This window comes from Salvelinus fontinalis, chromosome 30 (genome assembly GCF_029448725.1).
Source record: "Salvelinus fontinalis isolate EN_2023a chromosome 30, ASM2944872v1, whole genome shotgun sequence".
NCBI classification, from domain to species: domain Eukaryota; kingdom Metazoa; phylum Chordata; class Actinopteri; order Salmoniformes; family Salmonidae; genus Salvelinus; species Salvelinus fontinalis.
In genome coordinates, this window is record NC_074694.1 from 29,294,289 (window position 1) to 29,317,933 (window position 23,645).

Below are 23,645 nucleotides of genomic sequence, written 5' to 3' on the forward strand. Positions count from 1 at the left end.
ATTCAAAAGTGACCAAAACATTAGCCAGGAAGCATAGGAACTGAGAAGTGGTCTGTGGTCACCACCTGCAGAACCACTCCTTTATTGGGGGTGTCTTGCTAATTGCCTATAATTTCCACCTTTTGTCTATTCCATTTGCACAACAGCATGTGAAATTTATTGTCAATCAGTGTTGTGTGACGACCCTCCCACTCTGTCTGCCGTATTCTCTCTTTGTTCTTGTTTCCTTATTAGGATGTCGGTGGGCAGAGTTGGGAGGGTCGTCAGCTACATGGGAAACACCTGGGCCCACTGTCATAGGATAAATGCACCACTTCCCCATTCATGGGCAAGACTCTCTCCAGGCAGACACCTTGATAGATTTGTTTGTGTTTCTTGGTGGTTTTTTGGTTGTTTGTTTCAGTATCTTTCAACACCTTGCATTATCACATTCATGCATGCAAAACACTCACTTACACTACTGATTACTGATTACACACACCATTGTATATTATACTTAGTTAATAAATATATATTTTGTTACTCCTTTTCTCCACGTTGTCTCCCTTTTGTTACGGGCTTTGAGCCGGTTCGTGACAGTTGCTTCTTAAGTGGACAGTTTGATTTCACAGAAGTGTGATTGACTTCTGTGAAATCAAACTGTCCAATTAGGAAGCAACACTGATTGACAATACATTTCACATGCTGTTGTGCAAATGGAATAGACAAAAGGTGGAAATTATAGGCAATTAGTATGACACCCCCAAAAAAGGAGTGATTCTGCAGGTGGTGACCACAGACAACTTCTCAGTTCCTATGCTTCCTGGCTGATGTTTTGGTCACTTTTGAACGCTGGCGGTGCTCTCACTCTAGTGGTAGCATGAGACGGAGTCTACAAACCACACAAGTGGCTCAGGTAGTGCAGTTCATCCAGGATGGCACATCAATGCGAGTTGTGGCAAAAAGGTTTGCTGTGTCTGTCAGCGTAGTGTCCAGAGCATGGAGGCGCTACCAGGAGACAGGCCAGTACATCAGGAGACGTGGAGGAGGGCGTAGGAGGGCAACAACCCAGCAGCAGGACTGCTACCTCCGCCTTTGTGCCAGGAGGTGCACTGCCAGAGCCCTGCAAAATGACCTCTAGCAGGCCACAAATGTGCATGTGTCTGCTAAAACGGTCAGAAACAGACTTCATGAGGGTGGTATGAGGGCCCGACGTCCACAGGTGGGGGTTGTGCTTACAGCCCAGCACCGTGCAGGACGTTTGGCATTTGCCAGAGAACACCAAGATTGGCAAATTCGCCACTGGCGCCCTGTGCTCTTCACAGATGAAAGCAGGTTCACACTGAGCACATGAGCACATGTGACAGACGTGACAGAGTCTGGAGACGCCGTGGAGAACGTTCTGCTGCCTGCAACATCCTCCAGCATGACCGGTTTGGCGGTGGGTCAGTCATGGTGTGGGGTGGCATTTCTTTGTGGGGCCTCACAGCCCTCCATGTGCTCGCCAGAGGTAGCCTGACTGCCATTAGGTACCGAGATGAGATCCTCAGACCCCTTGTGAGACCATATGCTGACACATGCACATTTGTGGCCTGCTGGAGGTCATTTTGCAGGGCTCTGGCAGTGCTACTCCTTGCACAAAGGCGGAGGTAGCGGTCCTGCTGCTGGGTTGTTGCCCTCCTACGGCCTCCTCCACGTCTCCTGATGTACTGGTCTGTTTTCTGGTAGCGCCTCCATGCTCTGGACACTACCCTGACAGACACAGCAAACCTTTTTGCCACAACTCGCATTGATGTGCCATCCTGGATGAACTGCACTACCTGAGCCACTTGTGTGGGTTGTAGACTTCGTCTCATGCTACCACTAGAGTGAAAGCACCACCAGCATTCAAAAGTGACCAAAACATCAGCCAGGAAGCATAGGAACTGAGAAGTTGTCTGTGGTCACCACCTGCAGAATCACTCCTTTTTTGGGGGTGTCTTGCTAATTGCCTATAATTTCCACCTTTTGTCTATTCCATTTGCACAACAGCATGTAAAATTTATTGTCAATCAGTGTTGCTTCCTAATTGGACAGTTTGATTCCACAGAAGTGTGATTGACTTGGAGTTACATTGTGTTGTTTAAGTGTTCCCTTTATTTTTTTGAGCAGTGTATATATATATATATTCAGGTGAAGTCGGAAGTTTACATACACCTTAGCCAAATACATTTAAACTCAGTTTTTCACAATTCCTGACATTTAATTCTAGTAAAAATTCCCTGTCTTAGGTCAGTTAGGTTATTTTAAGAATGTGAAATGTCAGAATAATAGTAGAGAGAATGATTTATTTCAGCTTTTATTTCTTTCATCACATTCCCAGTGGGTCAGAAGTTCACATACACTCAATTAGTATTTGGTAGCATTGCCTTTAAATTTTATTAATTTTGGTCAAACTGTTCGGGTAGCCTTCCTCAAGTTTGTGGGTGTATTTTGGCCCATTCCTCCTGTCAGAGCTGGTGTAACTGAGTCAGGTTTGTAGGCCTCCTTGCTCGCACACGCTTTTTCAGTTCTGCCCACAAATTTTCTATAAGTTTGAGGTCAGGGCTTTGTGATGGCCACTCATTCCACAACTTTGGAAGTATGCTTGGGGCCTTTGTCCATTTGGAAGACCCCATTTGTGACCAAGCTTTAACTTCCTGACTGATGTCTTGAGATGTTGCTTCAATATATCCACATAATTGTCCTCCCTCATGATGACATCTATTTTGTGAAGTGCACCAGTCCCTCCTGCAGCAATGCACCCCCACAACATGATGCTGCCACCCCTGTGCTTCACGGTTGGGCTGGTATTCTCGGCTTGCCTCGCCCTTTTTCCTCCAAATCTAACGATGGTCATTATGGCAGTCTGTATTTTTTATGGCGGTTTTGGACCAGTGGCTTCTTCCTTGCTGAGCGGCCTTTCAGGTTATGTCGATATAGGACTCGTTTTACTGTGGATATTGATACTTTGTACCTGGTTCCCCCAGCATCTTCACAAGGTCCTTTGCTGTTGTTCTGGGATTGATTTGCACTTTTCGCATCAAAGTACGTTCATCTCTAGGAGACAGAATGCGTCTCCTTCCTGAGCGGTATGACGGCTGCGTGGTCCCATGGTGTTTATACTTGCGTACTATTGTTTGTACAGACGAACGTGGTACCTTCAGGCATTTGGAAATTGCTCCCAAATTGCTCCCAAGGACGAACCAGAGTTGTGGAGGTCTACAATTTTTTTTCTGAGGTCTTGGCTGATTTCTTCACTTAGAAATGTCCTTGTTTTTGAAAGAAACGCACATTTTTTGTCCATTAAAATAACATCAAATTGATCAGTCATTTCCAGCTACAATAGTAATTTACAACATTAACAATGTCTACACTGTATTTCTGAACAATTTGAAGTTATTTTAATGGACAAAAAATGTGTTTTCCTTTAAAAAAAAAGGACATTTCTAAGTGACCCCAAACTTTTGAAAAGTAGTGTATATACAGTACCAGTCCAAAGTCCTCATGAGAGCCGGTTTCATCATAGCGCTTGATAGTTTTTGCGACTGCACTTGAAGAAACTTTCAAAGTTCTTTAAATTTTCCGGATTGACTGACATTCATGTCTTAAAGTGAAGATGGACTGTTGTTTCTCTCTGCTTATTTGAGCTGTTCTTAGCCATAATATAGACTTGGTATTTTACCAAATAGGGCTACCTTCTGTATACCACCGCTACCTTGTCACAACAACGGATATTTTGATTTGTTTAACACTTTTTTGGTTACTACATGGAGAACCTCCTGGGGACAAAAAGCCTTGCCCACAGGTTTTACTGAGTAAAACGTACTACATACATTTTGGGGCGGCTGTAGAAAACCCTCAGGACCAGGTTGTCAGGGGGTGTGTGACTTGTTCAGCCAATCAGAGGCCCACCTCTTTTGTTCGTTTTGGACTTCATTAAGGGTTTTTTCGGCTGTTCGGGAACAGAAATGTTTTTCTCGAGGCAAGCCGACGTCGGTAGCCGAAGTCTAATCTCCTTCGTCGGTGATTGGTCAACAGTATGGATTCTTCAATAAAGTCTTTGTTGTCATTCAATCAGAGACAACTTGTTTTCATGCCCATTACTTCATTGATAAATACTGCACCAGACATCCTAGTTAGCTGTAAAATTGCATGACTAAGATCTCCTCGGCAAAAACATAAAAATTCATGACAGACTTCTTGAGTTATCTTAGATAAATTCTGACTATTTTGAGGAAGTGTATACTGGCTACGGAGTCTCAAAATTGACAAATGGTTCTATTGCCATTTTATCTAGTTTTTCAAGTGAAGGACTTTTAAGGGAGTATGCTGGCACACTTGTTCGGTTCATCTGGCTGGATTTGGCTAGACACCAACTGAACTGAAGGCGAAGGGAAAACTGGCCACCACTTCCCTCCATTCCATTGACGAATAATTAGATGTATAGATCTGATCACATATTTGTTTTAATCAACGGGATTCGTAACTGCAATACTCTCTGTTTTCTGAAACAATGCTTTCGGACAAGATACGACACCATGCACAGGATGCTGCTGAGGGGAGGACAGCTCATAATAATCGCTGGATATATATTCAATCTTATATCATGACTGCTGTATATATATTCCACTTCAGGACGACAACAACTACGACAAGCAGGCACTTTACGAACTGTACCAGGCTATAAACAAGCAGGAAACCATGTACCGGGAGGTTGCTTTACTTGTTAATGGTGATTTTAATTCACATCACTAAGACACGTGACACCCAACGTTTACCAACACGTATTTTTTGCCACTAGGGGCAATAAAGTCCTAGACTGCTGTTACTCAACTTACAAGCATGCATTACAAGGCCCTTGCTCGTCCCTCCTTTTGCAAATCCGATCATGACTTGTTTTTGTTTATTTATTTATTTATTAGTGTCACTCATCTTCATGATGCTCAGCCCACATGGGCTTATAAGACATTGTATTTGTTGTGTACAAATAAAATGTTCATACTTATACACTGAGTGTACAAAACATTAGGAACAGCTGCTCTTTCGTTGACATAGACTGACCATGTGAAAGCTATGATCCCTTATTGATGTCACCTGTTAAATCCACTTCAATCCGTGTCGATTAAGGGGAGGAGACAGGTTAAAGAGCTTTAAGCTTTGAGACAATTGAGAAATTAATAATATATGTGTGCCATTCAGAGGGTGAATGGGCAAGACAAATGCCTTTGAACGGGGTATGGTAGCAGGTGCCAAGCGAACCAGTTTGAGTGTGTCAAGATCTGCAACGCTGCTGGGTTTTTCACACTCAGTTTCCCATGTGTATACAATACTACTTAATTAATCCCCAAGGGGCAATTAATTCCTGGCTGACAGGGTGCTTCAGACAGGACAAACACACACATTGTGCGATTTAAGAAACTAAAAGTTAATGGTATTTACAGTTCTTAATTAATTGCAGGGCTAAACTATTTCTAGAATAGTCCTTAGGTCTTCCTTAATGGTCCTCGATGGCCTCGGGCACAAACGAGGCCCTGTGCCTATTGGTGGAGCACTTGAGACAGAGCAGGTGGCGTCCAAGGGGGAGCAGTTGAAACTGTGGGTTGAGGACATGAGTGCTGAGGATGTTATAGGCCTTCCTCCTGGCCTGCTGCTCAAAGTATGAAGCCAGACTTATGAGAGGCACCCCGGGGAACTTACAACAGGTGTTCACAATGGCTCGGAGGCGGTTCCTGTTCTTGACAGAAAGGGATGTGAACCAGCATACGAAGGAAAAACAGAATGCTCTCGGTTTGCGATATCGATTTGTGGACAATGAATTCATTCAGTTTCATGAGGAAGTATTGTCTCTGGTGAGCTTTTTCAAACTTCAGGGTGTTATCAAAGATGGTACCAAGATATTTATGCTGGTCCACAATGTCCACCTCTTCACCATGGAGGATCACCAGGTCCATCCTGGGGGGCTTCCTCCTGAATTCGACTACCATTTCCTTCGTCTTGGAGACATTCAACTCCAGCAGCGCACTGTCACACCAGTCAATGAAGTCCTGTAGGGCTGGTTCGTGGTCCTACTCAGACCCTGGGTAGGATGTCAGTGGTTGTGAGCCCTCTGACAGTCATTGGTATAGAACAGGCATTTCCAAACTGGGGTACGCGCAATGCCATCGGGGGTAGCCAAATAAAAATGTGTTAAAATGATTATAAAAATTATAAAAATTATTCACATTTTCAAACAGTCAATTTATATTTTCCAACGGGGATATACAGTGGGGCAAAAACATATTTAGTCAGCCACCAATTGTGCAAGTTCTCCCACTTAAAAAGATGAGAGAGGCCTGTAATTTTCATCATAGGTACACTTCAACTATGACAGACAAAATGAGAAAACAAAATCCAGAAAATCACATTGTAGGATTTTTTATGAATTTATTTGCAAATTATGGTGGAAAATAAGTATTTGCTGTGGGATGCTGTGGGAATGCTGTGGGAAAAGGCAAAAAAAACTATACAGACAATGACTTCATCAAACAACACTGTTTCACGACGCATCAGTGACATGGCAGGAGATGTTTTGAAACAATTACTGCTTTGCATACATGCCAGTGAATTCTATGCGTTACAGCTGGATGAGTCAACAGACGTGGCGAGCCTGGCACAGTTCCTGGTATATGTCCGTTACGTTTATGGGGGGTCAATTAAGGAAGACATCCTCTTCTGCAAACCACTGGAAACCAGGACAACAGGAGAGGATATTTTTAAAGTACTGGACAGGTTTGTGACATCAAATGGACTTTGGTGGTCAAGATGTGTTGGTATCTGTACTGATGGCGCAAAAGCCATGACAGGGAGACATAGTGGAGTGGTAACGCAAGCAGTTGCTCCCGACGCCACTTGGGTACACTGTAGCATCCACAGAGAGGCTCTTGCTGCCAAGGGAATGCCTGACAGCTTGAAATATGTTTTTGACACTACAGTGAAAATGGTTAACTTTGTTAAAGCAAGGCCCTTGAACTCTTGTGTATTTTCTGCACTATGCAATAATATGGGCAGCAACCATGTAACACTTTTACAACATACAGAAGTGCGCTGGTTATCAAGGGACAAAGTATTGACACGTAAAAAAAAAAAGAGAGACGAGCTTAAAGTTTTCTTTACTGACCATAATTTTCACTTGTCTGACAACGAGTTTCTCACACGACTGACCTATCTGGGTGATGTTTTTTCTCGCCTGAATGATCTGAATCTAGCATTACAGGGACTCTCCGCAACTATATTCAATGTGCTGGACAAAGTTGAGGATATGATTAAGAAGTTGGAGCTCTTCTCTGTCTGCATTAACAAGGACAACACACAGGTCTTTCCATCATGGTATGATTTTTCTGTGCAAATGAACTCAAGCTTACGGACAATGTAAAATGTGATATAGCGAAGCACCTGAGTGAGTTGCGTGCGCAATTACACAGGTACTTTCCTGAAACGGACGACACAAACAACTGGATTCGTTATGCCTTTCATTCCCTGCCTTCAGTCCACTTACTGATATCTGAACAAGAGAGCCTCATCGAAATTGCAACAAGCGGTTCTGTGAAAATTGAATTTAATCAGAAGCCACTGCCAGATTTCTGGATTGGGCTGCGCTCAGAGTATTCTGCCTCGGCAAATCGTGCTGTTAAGACACTGATGCCCTTTGCAACATCGTACCTATGTGAGAGTGGATTCTCAGCCCTCACTAGCATGCAAGCTGAATACAGGCACAGACTGTGTGTGGAAAATGATTTAAGACTGAGACTCTCTCCAATACAACCCAACAGTGCAGAGTTATGTGCATCCTTTCAAGCACACCCTTCTCAATAACCTGTGGTGAGTTATTCACAATTTCGATGAACAAATAAGATTTTAAATGTAAGACGGTTAAATAAAGAGCAAAATTATTGATTATTATTGAATTATTATTTGTGCCCTAGTCCTATAAGAGCTCTTTGTCACTTCCCACGAGCTGGGTTGTGACAAAAACTCACACTCATTCTTAAGTTTAATAAATGTATCATATGTGTGTGGCAGGCTTACAATGATGGTAAAAAACAACATTTGAGAGTACGCTGACCCTGGTGCTAGAGGGGGTACGCAGCTGGAGGTTGAATGTTTGAAGGGGTACAGGACTATAAAAAGTTTGGGAACCACTGATCTAGTGGAAAGCCTTCCCAGGAGAGTGGAGGCTGTTATAGCAGCAAAGGGGGGACCAACTCCATATTAATGCCCATGATTTTGGAATGAGCTGTTTGACGAGCAGGTGTCCACATACTTTTGGTCATGTAGTGTATCAAGTTTGTGCAGGGTGTTTTCTAAGAGCTCTGTGGCTTTATCAACATTGGCACATGGGTGGATATAAACAACAACATAGAATAGTTGGGAGAACTCACAAATGGGCGGAGAGAAATGACATGAAGTTCAATGTCAGATTCACAGATTTTTTCTCGCCCTGTGTTGCACCAGTTCTTTACATAAATGCAAACCCCACCACCCTGTTCTTTTCCAGTGCTCAATTTGTCTCTATCCAAGCAGACTGGTGCGCAAAATCCATCAATGGAAAGATCGTTGTCACCCACTCCACTATCCAACCAAGTCTCTGTGAAAGCAAGAATGGCCGTGTTCCTACATTCATGCTGGTAGTTTACATTTGCTCATCCAGCCTGTGAAGGAGTAAGCAAACATTTCCCAGGATTACAGCGGGCAATGGAGAATACTTTTTAGTAAGTCTTCATTTACGTCTCAGTCCTCCTATCAAGAATGTTCCACCACCCAAAGGACATCCAGCCAACTTGACAGCTGTGGGAAGTATTGGAGTACAACTTATCTTGTCGAATCTTCCACGATTTAGAAATAGACTTGTCCCAGTCTGTAATACCCACATGTTTCAAGCTGACCACCATCATTCCTTTCCCCCAAATTCTCTAAGGCATCCTGCTACAATGACTACTGCCCTGAGCCGTTCCCAGGTGGTAAGAGTAGGCAACAATACCTCCGCCACGCTGACCCTCAACAAGGGGTGTGTGTTTAGCCCCCTCCTGTACTCCCTGTCCACCCACAACTGTGTGGCCACGCACTACTCCAAGAGTGGTGCCAGGACAACAACCTCTCCCTCAATGTCAGCAAGAACAAGGAGCTGATCTTGGACAGGAAACAGGGGCGGGTGCACAACTCTGTCCACATCGACAGGGCCGGAGTGGAGGGGGTCAAGATTACTGAGGACTTGACATGGTCCTCTCACAACAGTACAGTCGTGAAGAAGGCACGGCAGTGCCTCTTCTCCCTTAGCAGGCTGAAACGGTCTCACATCCTTAGGAACCTTTACAGTTGCACCATCGAGAGCATCCTGACTGGGTGTATCACCGTCTGGTATGGCAACTGCACCGACTTCGTCCGGGAAGGCCCTACAGAGGGTGGTGCAGCTGGCCCACGCATCACTGGGGGTGAGCTCCCAGCCATCCAGGACGAACATGTCAGGCGGTGTCTGAGAAAGGTCCGAAAAATTGCCAAAGACTCCAGCCACTGAGACATGAACTGTTCTCCATGCTCCCGTCCGTGAATATTAGGAAGGTGTTCCTGATGTTTGGTATACTCAGTGTATATTACCATTAGTATATTACCATAAGTAAGTTTCTATATTCCTGCTACCAGTCACTTTCATCCCTGTTTACATGTATAACCGCCTATGACGCCTACACTGACACTTTTGCACACACTAACACCCACACACTAACACCCACACACTAACACCCACACACTAACACCCACACACTAACACACTCGCACTAACACACTAACACTTGCATACCCACACTCACCGCCACGTACACAACCACCCAACACTTATGCTGCAGCCATACTGTTTACTATTATTTATCCTGATACCAGTTAATTTCTCCTAATCCCTGCCTACATGTATATACTGTATACCTCAAATACTCCAGTATCCCTGCACAGTGTACATTTTGTATTGGTACTGACCCTGTATATAGGTTTTTCTCATTTCTTATTAATTTTTATTTGTTATACTATTTTGATATTGAATACTGCACTGTTGGGTAGGGCTTGCAAGTTAAATATACGTTTTCTTTTATACCACCACATGTAAATGGCATGTTATAGAAGGGTCCACACACCTTTTTCGTGATTTCACGTTTCAGAGAAACTTACCCCAAACAGCAAATCACTTCCTCATCCTCATTGTGTAGTATGAACAAAATTTCATTTTAGAAATGGCAAAGCTCTCAATGTAGTGATGCAGGTCTTTAGATGTTGTACGCATGAAGTTGTGTAATTCCAAACTTCATCTGCAATGTTATATTCCCTTTTGTTCAGCAAAAAAGGTGTCTGGACCCTTCTATAACATGCCATTTACATAAAAAATAGAGATTTGTTGTAATAAACTTATCCTTTACACATTTCACTGTACTTGTGCATGTGACAAAAACTTTAAACTTTGACCATGTAAGTGGACTCCTAACCACTATCACATCACTTCCACCATTACTTCCTGTTTCAATGACTGTGTGTGTCTGTCTTGAGTCTGGTAGTGTGAATTGTATCTCTGTCTCCTACTGGTCATTCTACGTCCTCTAACCTGGAGTGCTGGGACAGTTGTACCTACAGTATATTTTTAAACCGGCACCTCTTTTGAGTTGGTGATCTACACACAACACCTCATAACGACAAAGCAACAACAGTTAAATCATTTTTTTGCAAATTTCTTTAAAAAAACAAAACAATTATAATACATTTACATAAGTATACAGACCCTTTACTCAGTACTTTGTTGAAGCACCTTTGGCAGCACTTACAGCGTCAAGTCTTCTTGGGTATGATGCTACAAGCTTGGCGCACCGGTATTTTGGGAGTTTCTCCCATTCTTCTCTGCTGATCCTCTCAAGCTCTGTCAGGTTGGATGGGGAGTGTCGCTGCACAGCTATTTTCACGTGTCTCCAGAGGTCTCCAGTCTCCCCCCTGTATATAGTCTCGCTGTTGTTATTTTACTGCTGCTCTTTAATTACTTATTACTTTTATTTCTTATTCTTATAAAAAAATAAATACTGCATTGTTGGTTAGGGGCTTGTAAGTAAGCATTTCACTGTAAGGTGAAAATACCTGTTGTATTCGGCACATGTAACCAATACAATTTGATTTGATTTGAGATGTAAGATAGGGTTTAAGACCGGGCTCTGGCTGGGCCACTCAAGGACATTCAGAGATTTGTCCCGAAGCCACTCCTGCGTTGTCTTGGCTGTGTGCGTAGGGTTGTTGTCGTGTTGGAAGGTGAATCTTCGCCCCCAGTCTGAGGTCCTGAGCGCTCTGGAGCAGATTTTCATCAAGGATCTCTCTGTACTTTGCTCCGTTCATATTTCCCTTGATCCTGACTAGTCTCCGTGTCCCTACCACTGAAAAACATCCCCACTGCAGGATTCTGCCACCACCATGCTCCCCCGTAGGGATGGTGCCAGGTTTCCTCCAGACGTGACACTTGGCATTCAGGCCAAAGAGTTCAATCTTGGTTTCATCAGACCAAAGCATCTTGTTTCTCATGGTCTGAGAGTCCTTTAGGTGCCTTTTGGCATACTCCAAGCGGGCTGTCATGTGCCTTTTACTGAGGAGTGGTTTCCTTCTGGCCACTCTACCATAAAGGCCTGATTGGTGGAGTGCTGCAGAGATGGTTGTCCTTCTGCAAGGTTCTCCCATCTCCACAGAGGAACTCTGGAGCTCCATCAGAGTGACTTCTTCGTCACCTCCATGACCAACGCCCTTCTCCCCTGATTGCTCAGTTTGGCCGGGCGGCCAGCTCTAGGAAGAGTCTTGGTGGTTCCAAACTTCTTCCATTTAAGAATGAAGGAGGCCAGTGTGTTCTTGGGGACCTTCAATGCTGCAGAAAGTTTTTGGTATCCTTTCCCAGATCTGTGCCTCGACATAATCCTGTCTCAAAGCTCTACTGACATTTCCTTCGACCTCATAGCTTGGTTTTTGCTCTGACAAACACTGTCAACTGTGGGACCTTACATAGACAGGTGTGTGCCTTTCCAAATCATGTCCAATCAATTGAATTTACCACAGGTGGACTCCAATCAAGTTGTAGAAACATTTCAAAGATGATCAATGGAAACAGGATGCACCTGAGCTCAATTTTGAGTCTCATAGCAAAGGGTCTGAATACTTATGTAAATAAGGTATTTCTGTGTTTTAGTTTTTATAAATTTGCAATTATTTCTAAAAACCAGTTTTCTCTTTGTCGTTATGGGGTATTGTTTGTAGTAACAAAATGTGGAAAAAGGGAAGGGGCCTGGATACTTTCCGAATCCACTGTATGTGTGTATGACTACATCAAATGAGTGGTATGTGATCTAGCAAAGAAGAAGCTGGGAGATGGGGAGTTGGAGTTATGCCTTGCATATTAAGAAAAATTCTCCATTAAATTATGACCAAGTAAGATCTTCGGCGTGGTGACCCACTGAAGAAAGAACAAGAGGGCAGGAGCGGCCCATTATGGTTATGCAATGTCATGTCTTCCCAGGCTGGGTGGTGTACTATACACTGCAGACCAAGCCATCTATGATAGATAGTGTAGATATGTGTCCTTAGCTGTCTGTTCCATTTGGGCCTGGGCTACTCTCTCTGTCTGAACAGTGGAGGGTTGTTGAGACATGATGCAGTCATTTGAGGGACAGAGGGAACGGGCTGGAGTTATACAGCAGTGAAGCAGCAGTACTATTACTAATATAATTAAAGAAAAAGACTAGGGTGGACTGTATCTTGGGCTAGGTTGAAGAGTGATATTGCCACTATGGCGCATCTGTAAGAATGCGGGAACAAAGGTTCAAGGCAAGGTTTCTAGTTCTCGTTATTTATTCACTAACTAAAAGGGCACAACAGAAGGTCACAGGAGCACATGGGGGGTAGGATGGAGATTTGATGGCTCGTAAGGCCGGAAGGTAAGTTTGTGACAAGTTATGATAGTAGGTTGTGGTCTGAAGGGAATACAAAGAGGAGATAGATAAAATACATTAGTACACAAGACAAAGTGCCATAAGTAAGGAGAAATATAAAAGTACTGTATATCAACCATGCTAACCAAACAAAGGACATTACCAATAAAATGTAATCAAATCAAATGTTATTTGTCACATACAGTGGGGCAAAAAAGTATTTAGTCAGCCACCAATTGTGCAAGTTCTCCCACTTAAAAAGATGAGAGAGGCCTGTAATTTTCAAATTACACTATTTGCTATTTACTATTTACCCAGACTATTTGCAAATAGTCTGGGTAGCCATTTTATTGGCTGTTCAGGAGTCTTATGGCTTGGGGGTAGAAGCTGTTTAGAAGCCTCTTGGACCTAGACTTGGCGCCACAGTACTTCTTGCCGTGCGGTAGCAGAGAGAACAGTCTATGACTTGGGTGGCTGGAGTCTTTGACAATTTTTAAGGCCTTCCTCTGACAATGCCTGGTATAGAGGTCCTGAATGGCAGGAAGCTTGGCCCCGGTGATGTACTGGGCCGTACGCACTACCCTCTGTAGTGACTTGCGGTCAGAGGCTGAGCAGTTGCCATACCAGGCGGTGATGCAACCCATCAGGATGCTCTCGATGGTGCAGCTGTAAAACCTTTTGAAGATCTGAGAAAGATCACGCCAAATCTTTTCAGTCTCCTGTCGTGCCCTCTTCACAACTGTTTTGATGTGCTTGGACCATGTTAGTTTGTTGGTGATGTGGACACCAAGGAACTTGAAGCTCTCAACCTGCTCCACTACAGCCCCGTCGGTGAGAATGGGGGCGTGCTCGGTCTTCTTTTTCCTGTAGTCCACAATCTTCTCCTTTGTCTTGATCACGTTGAGGGAGAGGTTGTTGTCCTGGGCACAGGTACTATGGTGGTCTGCTTGAAACATGTTGGTATTACACTCAGACATGGAGAGGTTGAAAATGTCAGTGAAGACACTTGCCAGTTGGTCAGCGCATTCTCGGAGTACACATCCTGGTAATCCGTCTGGCCCAGCGGCCTTGTGAATGTTGACCTGTCACATCGGCTGCGGAGAACGTGATCACACAGTCCTCCGGAACAGCTGATGCTCTCATGCATGTTTCAGTGTTACTTGCCTCGAAGCGAGCATAGAAGTTTTTTAGCTCGTCTGGTAGGCTTGTGTCACTGGGCAGCTCTCGGTTGTGCCTCCCTTTGTATTCTGTAATAGTTTGCAAGCCCTGCCAGATCCGACAAGCGTCGGAGCCGGTGTAGGACGATTCGATCTTAGTCCTGTATTGACGCTTGCCTGTTTGATGATTTGTCGGCAGGCATAGCATGATTTCTTATAAGCTTCCGGGTTAGAGTAGCCTAGTGGTTAAAGCGTTGGTGTCACGGCCTGACCATAGAGAGCTTTTTATTCTCTATGTTGGTTAGGTCAGGGTGTGATTAAGGGTGGGTTATCTAGGGGAATTATATGTCTATGTTGGCCTGGTATGGTTCCAAATCAGAGGCAGCTGTTTATCGTTGTATCTGATTGGGGATCACATTTAGGTAGCCATTTCTCCATTGTGCTTTGTGGGATTGAGTCTGAGGGGCGAGTCTGAGAGCGAAGAGTAATATTGGGATAGACTGAGCGAGGAGTATTGTAGGATAGTTGAGGGGAGTGATGAGGTAGAGTGGATGGTTTGGTGTCTGGAGCAAGACAGTTGCCGTGAGGAGCGTGGGACCAGTCAGGCACCATGTTTTGCAGAGATACGCAATGTGTCTCCTGTGTGCATCCACAGCCCGGTGCGTTCTGTGCCAGCTCCTCGCACTTTCCGTGCGAAAGTGAGCATCCAGCCAGGACGGGTTGTGACGGCTCAGCGCTCCTGGTCTCCAGTACGCCTCCTCGGTCCAGGATATCCTGCGCCGGCTCTACGCACTGTGCCGCCAGTGAGCTTTCACAGCCCAGTGCGTCCTGTGCCAGCGCCCCGCACTTGCCGGGCTAAAATGAGCATCCAGCCAGTACGGCTTTTGCCAGCTCTACGCTCTAGACCTCCAGTGCGCCTCCACAGTCCAGTGCGTCCTGTGCCTCCTCCCCGCACTCGCCCTGAGGTGCGTGTCATCAGCCCGGTTCCACCTGTACCGGTCCCACGCATCAGGCCTCCAGTGCGCCTCCACAGTCCAGGATGTCCTGTGCCTCCTCCCCGCACTCGCCCTGAGGTGCGTGTCATCAGACCGGTGCCACCTGTACCGGTCCCACGCATCAGGCCTCCAGTGCGCCTCCACAGTCCAGTACATCCTGTGCCTCCTCCCCGCACTCGCCCTGAAGTGCGTGTCACCAGCCCGGTACCACCTGTACCGGTCCCATGCATTAGGCCTCCAGTGCGCCTCCAATAGTCTAGAGCTTCCGGCGACAGTTCCCAGTCCAGAGCTTCCGGCGACAGTTCCTAGTCCAGAGCTACCGGCGACAGTTCCCAGTCCAGAGCTTCCGGCGACAGTTCCCAGTCCAGAGCTTTCTTCGACAGTTCCCAGTCCAGAGCTTCCGGCGACAGTTCCCAATCCAGAGCTTCCGGCGAAAGTTCCCAGTTCAGAGCTTCCGGCGACAGCTCCCAGTCCAAAGCTTCCGGCGACAGTTCCCAGTCCAGAGCTTCCGGCGACGTTTCACAGTCCGGAACCTCCAACGACGGTCCACAGTCCGGAACCTCCAACAACGGTCCACAGTCCGGAACCTCCAACGACGGTCCACAGTCCGGAACCTCCTGAGACGGTCCACAGTCCGGAACGTCCTGAGACGGTCCACAGTCCGGAACCTCCTGAGACGGTCCACGGTCTGGTACATCCAGCGACAGTCTGCAGTTCAGAGCCTCCAGCTCCGGAGCCACCGGCGACGATCTACGGTCCGGAGTCCCCGGCGACAAACCACGGTCCAGAGTCCCCGATGACGATCTACGGTCCGGATTCCCCAGCGACGATCTACGGTCTGGAGTCCCCAGCGACGATCTACAGTTCGGAGTCCCCAGCGACGAACCACGCTCCGGTTCATCCGGCAACGATCCACGGTCCGGTTTCTCCGATGACGTATCCACGAGCGGAGTGGGAAATTCGACCCGCAACGGAGCCGCCCCCGACGGTAGATGCCCACCCGGACCCTCCCCTATTGAGTCAGGTTTTGCGGTCGGTGTCCGCACCTTTGGGGGAGAGGTACTGTCACGCCCTGACTATAGAGAGCTTTTATTCTCTATGTTGGTTAGATTGGGGTGTGATTAAGGGTGGGTTATCTAGGGGAATTATATGTCTATGTTGGCCTGGTATGGTTCCCAATCAGAGGCAGCTGTTTATTGTTGTCTCTGATTGGGGATCATATTTAGGTAGCCATTTCCCCATTGTGCTTTGTGGAATCTTGTCTAGGTGTAGTTGCCTGTGTGCACTATTTTGAGCTTCACGTTTCGTTTGTTCGCTTTATTGTTTTTTTTCCCTATGAGTTTTCTATTCCAAATAAAAGGATGGAAACATACCACGCTGCATCTTGGTCCACTCCTTATGACGATCGTGACAGTTTGAATAGTAACCGAAACGTTGCAAGATCGAATCCACAAGCTGACAAGGTAAAAATCTGTCGTTCTGCCCCTGAACTAGGCAGTTAATCCATTGTTCCAAGGCCGTCATTGAAAACAAGAATTTGTTCTTAACTGACTTGCCTAGTTAAATAAAAGTAAGAAAAAAGTCCCGCTCTTTGAAAGCAACAGCTTTAGCTTGGTGCGAATGTTGCCTGTAATCCATGGCTTCTGGTTGGGGTAATATCTATGGAACTCAGGATATATAAGACAAAGGAAGGAATACTTTCTAAGGAAAGTATAGCATCATAAACTGATTGGCAATAAACATACCGGCTAGAAAGTTAGCATTAGCATTATACAATTCTCTATATACATAAAAGGCACTTACTTTAGAGTCCGGTAAGCACAACAAAGGAAATCGAATAAGGACTTGGGCCGCCCCATGCCACTACAAACACTGAACAAACACTGATATAAAACTAGCTGCTTATATAGGTGAGGAAAGGAGAGGAATGGTGATTATCAGAGTGAGTTCAGGTGTGGTGAGTTTGCCGGAGAGCCGGCGTGTCCAAAGGGTGATTAGGGAATTGGTGAGATGGCATGATCCTTCAGAACAGTAACAGGACTGATAATACATTGGATATTACATGGTTATTACACAAGAGGCCCAGAGGTGTGTTTGTGCCTCATTCTGAACACACTTACCCATAGTACAACCTGCTCCCAATACCCAGCTATTGTGTGTGTTCATAGCCGTGAAACACTAAGAGACTGCTGAGACGAGCAAGCAAGCACATGTGTGTGTGTGTGTTTGTAATGTTACATTAAAGAGTATTTTGTGCCTTAGGGAGGGTGATAAAGAGGAGAGTACATAACGGGATGTCTGACGTCTGTAAAACACGAGAGAGTGTGTGTGTGTGTATGGCTGGCCCTAATGCGTCTGTACTACTTTGAGAGCAGTGTAGTTTTACATTGGCCATTTGAGCTTCACAAGTGTGACAGGCATAGCGACACACACACACACACACACACACACACACACACACACACACACACACACACACACACACACACACACACACACACACACACACACACACACACACACACACACACACACACACACACACACACACACACACACACACACACACACACACACACACACCTTGCTACCTCCTATTACCACCCTGTATATAGAGCTGTGCTACTCCCCATCACCCCTCTGTGCTTGAAGACTCACACTTGATCAGTCCCTATGAGAGACTAGTTTTTATATATTTAACTGGAGTGCTTCCCTTAGGGCTGGAGGGGGTGGGGGGGGGGGGGGGGGGCAACAAATCCCTCCCTGCTAAAATCTGTCATTTATAAGAATAACAAGCTGTCTGTCTTTTTTGGAGCCTGGAGATGGAGATGGGAGGTTATCAGCCAATATGACGATACTAAGAAAGAGAGGGAAGGTAAATGTGGGTGAAAAATAAGTGTTGCAGAGAGAGAGAAAGAGACAAAGAGAAAGATGGACAGAATAGAGAGGGAGAGCTATTGCGTGATAGAGGACGTGAGAGGTGAGTGTCGTGAGAAAATGCTTATCCCAAGGTAATTTCCTGTTTGATAACTAGTTAATTTTGTTATTTTCTTCTGTGGCCTCTCTTAACAATCCATTTCTTACGTTAACCAACGTTCTACGTGTTTTAATGTTGTCTTTGGACTGAGAGAGGTTCATAAACATACACAAAAGTATCATAAGCTGCTCTACACTTAAATGAAAATGAAGCTTTTGGGCCAAACTTAAGCATTTGCACCAGGTGCAAAGTTTACACCAGTAGACACAAGTTTTCTAAGTGAATTAAATATTGAGGGCAGACCAAAAGGATAAATAAAGGTTAAGAGGAAGTATAATAAGCTTTGTTTTTTGGGGTTTTATCCCCTATTGAAAAAGCTGGTGCAAACTTTACACCCAGAGCAAAATGCTTCGTAAATCTGACTCCTTGGTCAGTGAGCAGGCGGCATTACTTTCCCCAAAGCATCTCTTTCTTTTATCAAAGCATCTCTTTCTTTTCCCAAAGCATCTCTTTCTTTTCCCAAAGCATCTCTTTCTTTTCCCAAAGCATCTCTTTCTTTTCCCAAAGCATCTCTTTCTTTTCCCAAAGCATCTCTATCTTTTCCCAAAGCATCTCTTTCTTTTCCCAAAGCATCTCTTTCTTTTCCCAAAGCATCTCTATCTTTTCCCAAAGCATCTCTTTCTTTTCCCAAAGCATCTCTTTCTTTTATCAAAGCATCTCTTTCTTTTATCAAAGCATCTCTTTCTTTGCCCAAAGCATCTCTTTCTTTTATCAAAGCATATCTTTCTTTTCCCAAAGCATCTCTTTCTTTTCCCAAACCATATCTTTCTTTTATCAAAGCATCTCTTTCCCTCCCCACTGGAAAAGCCAATACTGTTTAGCACCATAATGTACTATAATGTCCCACTCAACTAAGTCAGAAACAGACAGGGATGACCCTTAACAGTCAATTGAGAGGACAGAGGTTATTCAAACCACAGCATTTTAACAACATCATGCTTGTCACTTATGAACATTTTTGAACATCTTGGCATAGTTCTGTTATAATCTCCACCCGGCACAGCCAGAAGAGGACTGGCCACCCCTCATAGCCTGGTTCCTCTCTAGGTTTCTTCCTAGGTTTTGGCCTTTCTAGGGAGTTTTTCCTAGCCACCGTGCTTCTACACCTGCATTCTAGCTGTTTGGGGTTTTAGGCTGGGTTTCTGTACAGCACTTCGAGATATTATCTGATGTACGAAGGGCTATATAAAATAAAATTGATTGATTGATTGAACATCACCTTCAGAGCCAGACCTTTTAAATTCGCCTGACAACTGTGCCAATCCCACACTCTGAGACAGAGTGAGATTAGAGCAGTGACAGAACTATAAACCAGAAGCACTAGTGTGTCAAACTGAAATCCTTTAGAAAGAAGAAAGGAGGGAAAAGAGGAGTAAAAAGAGGGATTGGTGAGCCTAGCGGAGTCTATAGTTCTCACCGTAAATAATACATCACCGACAGCCCAAATCCTCAAGGCTGGAGGAGTGCTGTGCCGTGTGTGTGCGTGTAATCCACTAAACTGCATTTGCGCAGATGATCCAAGTCCAATCTCTAGTGCTACAGCCAAGGCCTCCATCAACACACAGTAATACAGATCCTTGATGTGTATATGTGTTTGTGTGTGTGTTTTGAGTGGGGATCACAGAAAAGACTGTGGCTGGTCTGAGATCCAAAGGTTTTTTGGGGATTGAGTGTGAGCAGACCAGTGTGTGTGATGTGTGTACGCATTTGTGTGTGTGTGTGATGTGTGTGTTCTCTCTAACCTAGGTCTATGGATGCACAGTCAGCTGGACGGGTGAGGGAAAGGGTAGGGGGCCTCTTAGATCAAACACCACCCCTCTCTCTCACACACCCCTCTCTGTCTCTCGCTCTCTCTCTCTCACACACATCTACACACACATACACACATCTGGATGTATAGAATTGGCACATGCCTGTTGTGGATGGATGTGCTGGTGGGCTGGCTAGTTGAGTTTGCATGGTGATTGCTGCTGGTTTCGTTATTGATGTTTACCAGTTTACCATGTGTACCGTACAGGTGGCCTATTTACTGAGGAGGGTGCTGTCCCTGGTTTTCTTCTAATCCCCCTAGCTCCTTATCTCCTTGATGTGAGTAGTATCTGTTGTTGCCCCTATCAGACAAGGAGCTCTCCAAATTGATGCCTCACTGATGTTATCAACCACTAAGGCATGCTTTGTGTTAACTTGACGCCACTATCAGCACAGTGTACACACCATTGAATTAGAATGAGTCATTATTATTCTACGGTAGCTACACACACATACTGTACATGCATATTGTGATGCATACACAGCCGGAAACTAGTGAAGTATGTACAAATACATGTCATTTCTTTAGTCATTGAAAGAAGTCTCCAGAAATCATGTGGTACATCAACAGACACATGTCATATACGTAGAGCATCATTTCGTGATCCTATAATAGGATGGACTGAGTTGCGCTCCGCTCTGAATTCCTCGAATAAGTCATAGTGTGTTTGAGTGCAGGGTTATAAGTGCCCCCTAGATCCTCATCCTGTAACTACACTAATGAATCAGCTAGGTTTTACGCAGGACTGAAACTGCAGTGTTTGGTCTGGCTGCTTTAGTGATGCAAGAGAAGAGCAAAAGTACAGTGAGAGAATTTGTTGCGTGTGTGTGTGCCTGTGCAGTGGTGGAAAACTGTCATACTTGAGTAAAAATAAGGATACCTTAATAGAAAATGACTCAAGTAAATGTAAAAGTCACCCAGTAAAATTCTACTTCTGTAAAATTCTAAAAGTATTTGGTTTAAAATATACTTAAGTATCAAAAAATTAATATTTTCAAATTCCCTATATTAAGCAAACCAGATGGCACCATTTTCTGGTTTTTCTAATTTACAGAAAGCCAGGGGCACACTCCAACACTAAGACGTCATTTACAAACAAAGCATGTCGGTTTAGTGAGTCTGTCAGATCAGAGGCAGTAGAGATGACTAGGGATGTTCTCTTGATAACTGTGTGAATTGGACTATTTTTCTGTCCTGCTAAGCATTCAAAATGTAACGAGTACTTTTGGGTGTAAAGGAAAATGTATGGAGTAAAAAGTACAATATTTTCTTAAGGATTGTGGTGGAGTAAAAGTAAAAAGAGCCAAAAATATACATAAGAAAGTAAAGTACACGTACCCCAAAAAACGACTTAAGTAGTACTTTAAAGTATTTTTACTTAAGTGCTTTACACCACTGTGCGTGTGTGCTGAGTAGCTGTGCTTACCGCTGCGGCTGCGTAGCATCCTAGCTGAGATGTAGTTGGTTTCGATAGGGGGGTTGGTGATTGTGCTGTCCACTGAGCTAACCTCTCCTCTGGGCTGCTTCAGAAGCTCTGTCAGGGTCCTGTGAATGGACAGACACACATATTACAGTTAGACTTTAGAATGACTCTCTACATGTGTGGTGATTGAGTAGGAACTGTGAGTGGGGATTGAACCAGCTGATCCCGTGGTTATAGGCATTCGACCCAAGCCCTAACCCTAAACTCCTGGGCAAATAACTCCCCATAGCTGGCCACTGTATGTGACTGTAGGCTTAGTCAAAGCCAAAAATAAGAACAGCAGCACTGCAGGGGAACATGGAAGAAAGTGATAGGAGCCAGAGAATTGGGCTGAGTGTGTGATATTATAATCTGGAGAGAGAGAGAGGGAGAGAGAGAGAGGGGGGAGAGAGACGGAGACAGAGAGAGTGACACTGAAAATGGGCCATTTTAATTGAGTGTAATCTTATCAGGCACACAGTGTCACACTCATAAATACCCTAAAACACACTGTCACGTCATTGAGCTGTGTGTAAGGGAACACACTGCTGTACTGAAAGACATCATCTCTCTTTCTTTGTGTGTTTGTGTCCCACGGAGCCAGACCTCAGGAAGGGGGGGGGGGGGGGGGGGGGGTTTAGGGCTCTCCTCTTCTCCTGGGAGGACTTTCCTGAACAGATTGACCTTCCCCTGGGCTGTGATTATCTGTACAGTACATTATGTGCCAGGAATGTGTATAAATGTGGGAAGGGTACTACGGTGAATTTGCCCTCCCTAGCTGGACAGAGCAGAACTCCATAGGGGTGAGCTGAGGGAGAGGTGACAATGTGACATATATCAAATGGGAGAGATTAATAGAATGAACAACTCTCTTGCTCTACAAACTCTGTTTCTCCACAAAACAGACTTTGCAGAAACCTGCACGCACACATGCGCACATACAAAAACTCCCAAACCCCTTTCTCTAATGACAAACAGAATAAACGAATCCACCTCCCTAGCAATCTCATTCATCACTTTGACAAACATGTTTTCTCTCTTTGAGTTTACTGAATTTACAGAGTTGACATTGATCAATTATTAACACACTGGTGCCTCTGTTCTGCTCAGTGTATCGCTCCGCTGCCGAATAGTGCTTCTCCACCCTGCACATCAGGGACTGCGACCACACGGTAAGAGAACCAGCCAGAGGGGAACTCCTGTGTTAGAGCTGCCAAAAGTGAGCCCCGGCCCATTGGAACTGCTGAGTGGGACAGTGTGTAGGTGTGATATGTGTGTGGGACAGCCAAATTCTTAGGGAGTGCTGTGGTGGCATGCTGAGAGGGAAGCAATGTTGATGTCAGACATGATAGCTGGCTGTTTTCAGATGGAAAAAATGTCTCGTCTACAGGGACTTCTTCCCAGTGGTGGAAAAAGTACCCAATTGTCATACTTGAGTAAAAGTCAAGTCACCCAGTAAAAAACGACTTGAGTAAAAGTCTAAAAGTATTTGGTTTTAAATATACTTAAGTATCAAAAGTAATGTGATTGCTAAAATATACTTAAGTATTGAAAGTAAAAGTAAAAGTATAAATCATTTAAAATTCCCTATATTAAGTAAACCAGACGGCACCATTTTCTTTTTTAAATTTACGGATAGCCAGGGGCATGTTCCAACACTCAGACATAATTTACAAACAAAGCATTTGTGTTTAATTTTTCCTGTCCTACTATTCAAAATGTAACAAGTACTTTGGGTGTAAGAGAAAATGTATGGAGCAAAACGTACATTATTTTATTTTGGAATGTATTGAAGTAAAAGTAAAACTTGTCAAAAATATAAATAGTAAAGTAAAGTACAGATACCCCAAAAACTACTTAAGTAGTACCAATCGCTGATGACTTTGTTTTGTACAACACCACTCGTGCCCCTCATCATGACAAATGACTTCAACGATGGCAGTCTCAGCCTAAAGTATGTAGTGAAAGACAGAGCAGCAGAAGAAATTAGTGTATTCTAGGCTAGTAAACTGGTGAATCGCCTGGGGGACTTTGCAGAGGTGTAGAGCTTCAAGAGGGTTCTGTGTACAGTGGATAAAAATAGGGGCTTGGTTGTAAGTTTTTGGTTTCGGTAAGATTGTGCTCAAATTATGTAACTACTGGGCTAATAAAGGTATTATTTTTAATTAAAACATTTCTCTCTTTCAAGCCACCTAAATCTCTAAATATTCCATTCT

General features: G+C 44.5%; 1 protein-coding gene across 1 annotated transcript in view; it reads right to left on the reverse strand.

Annotated features, from left to right (window-relative positions):
- LOC129828986 (protein shisa-9B-like) overlaps nt 1-23,645 on the reverse strand; it is a 50,404-nt gene that overhangs the window by 14,615 nt on the left and 12,144 nt on the right. The window contains exon 3 of the mRNA XM_055890352.1: nt 21,394-21,512. Within this exon, the coding sequence (XP_055746327.1) occupies nt 21,394-21,512 (119 nt within the window). The remainder of the gene's footprint in view (nt 1-21,393; nt 21,513-23,645) is intronic.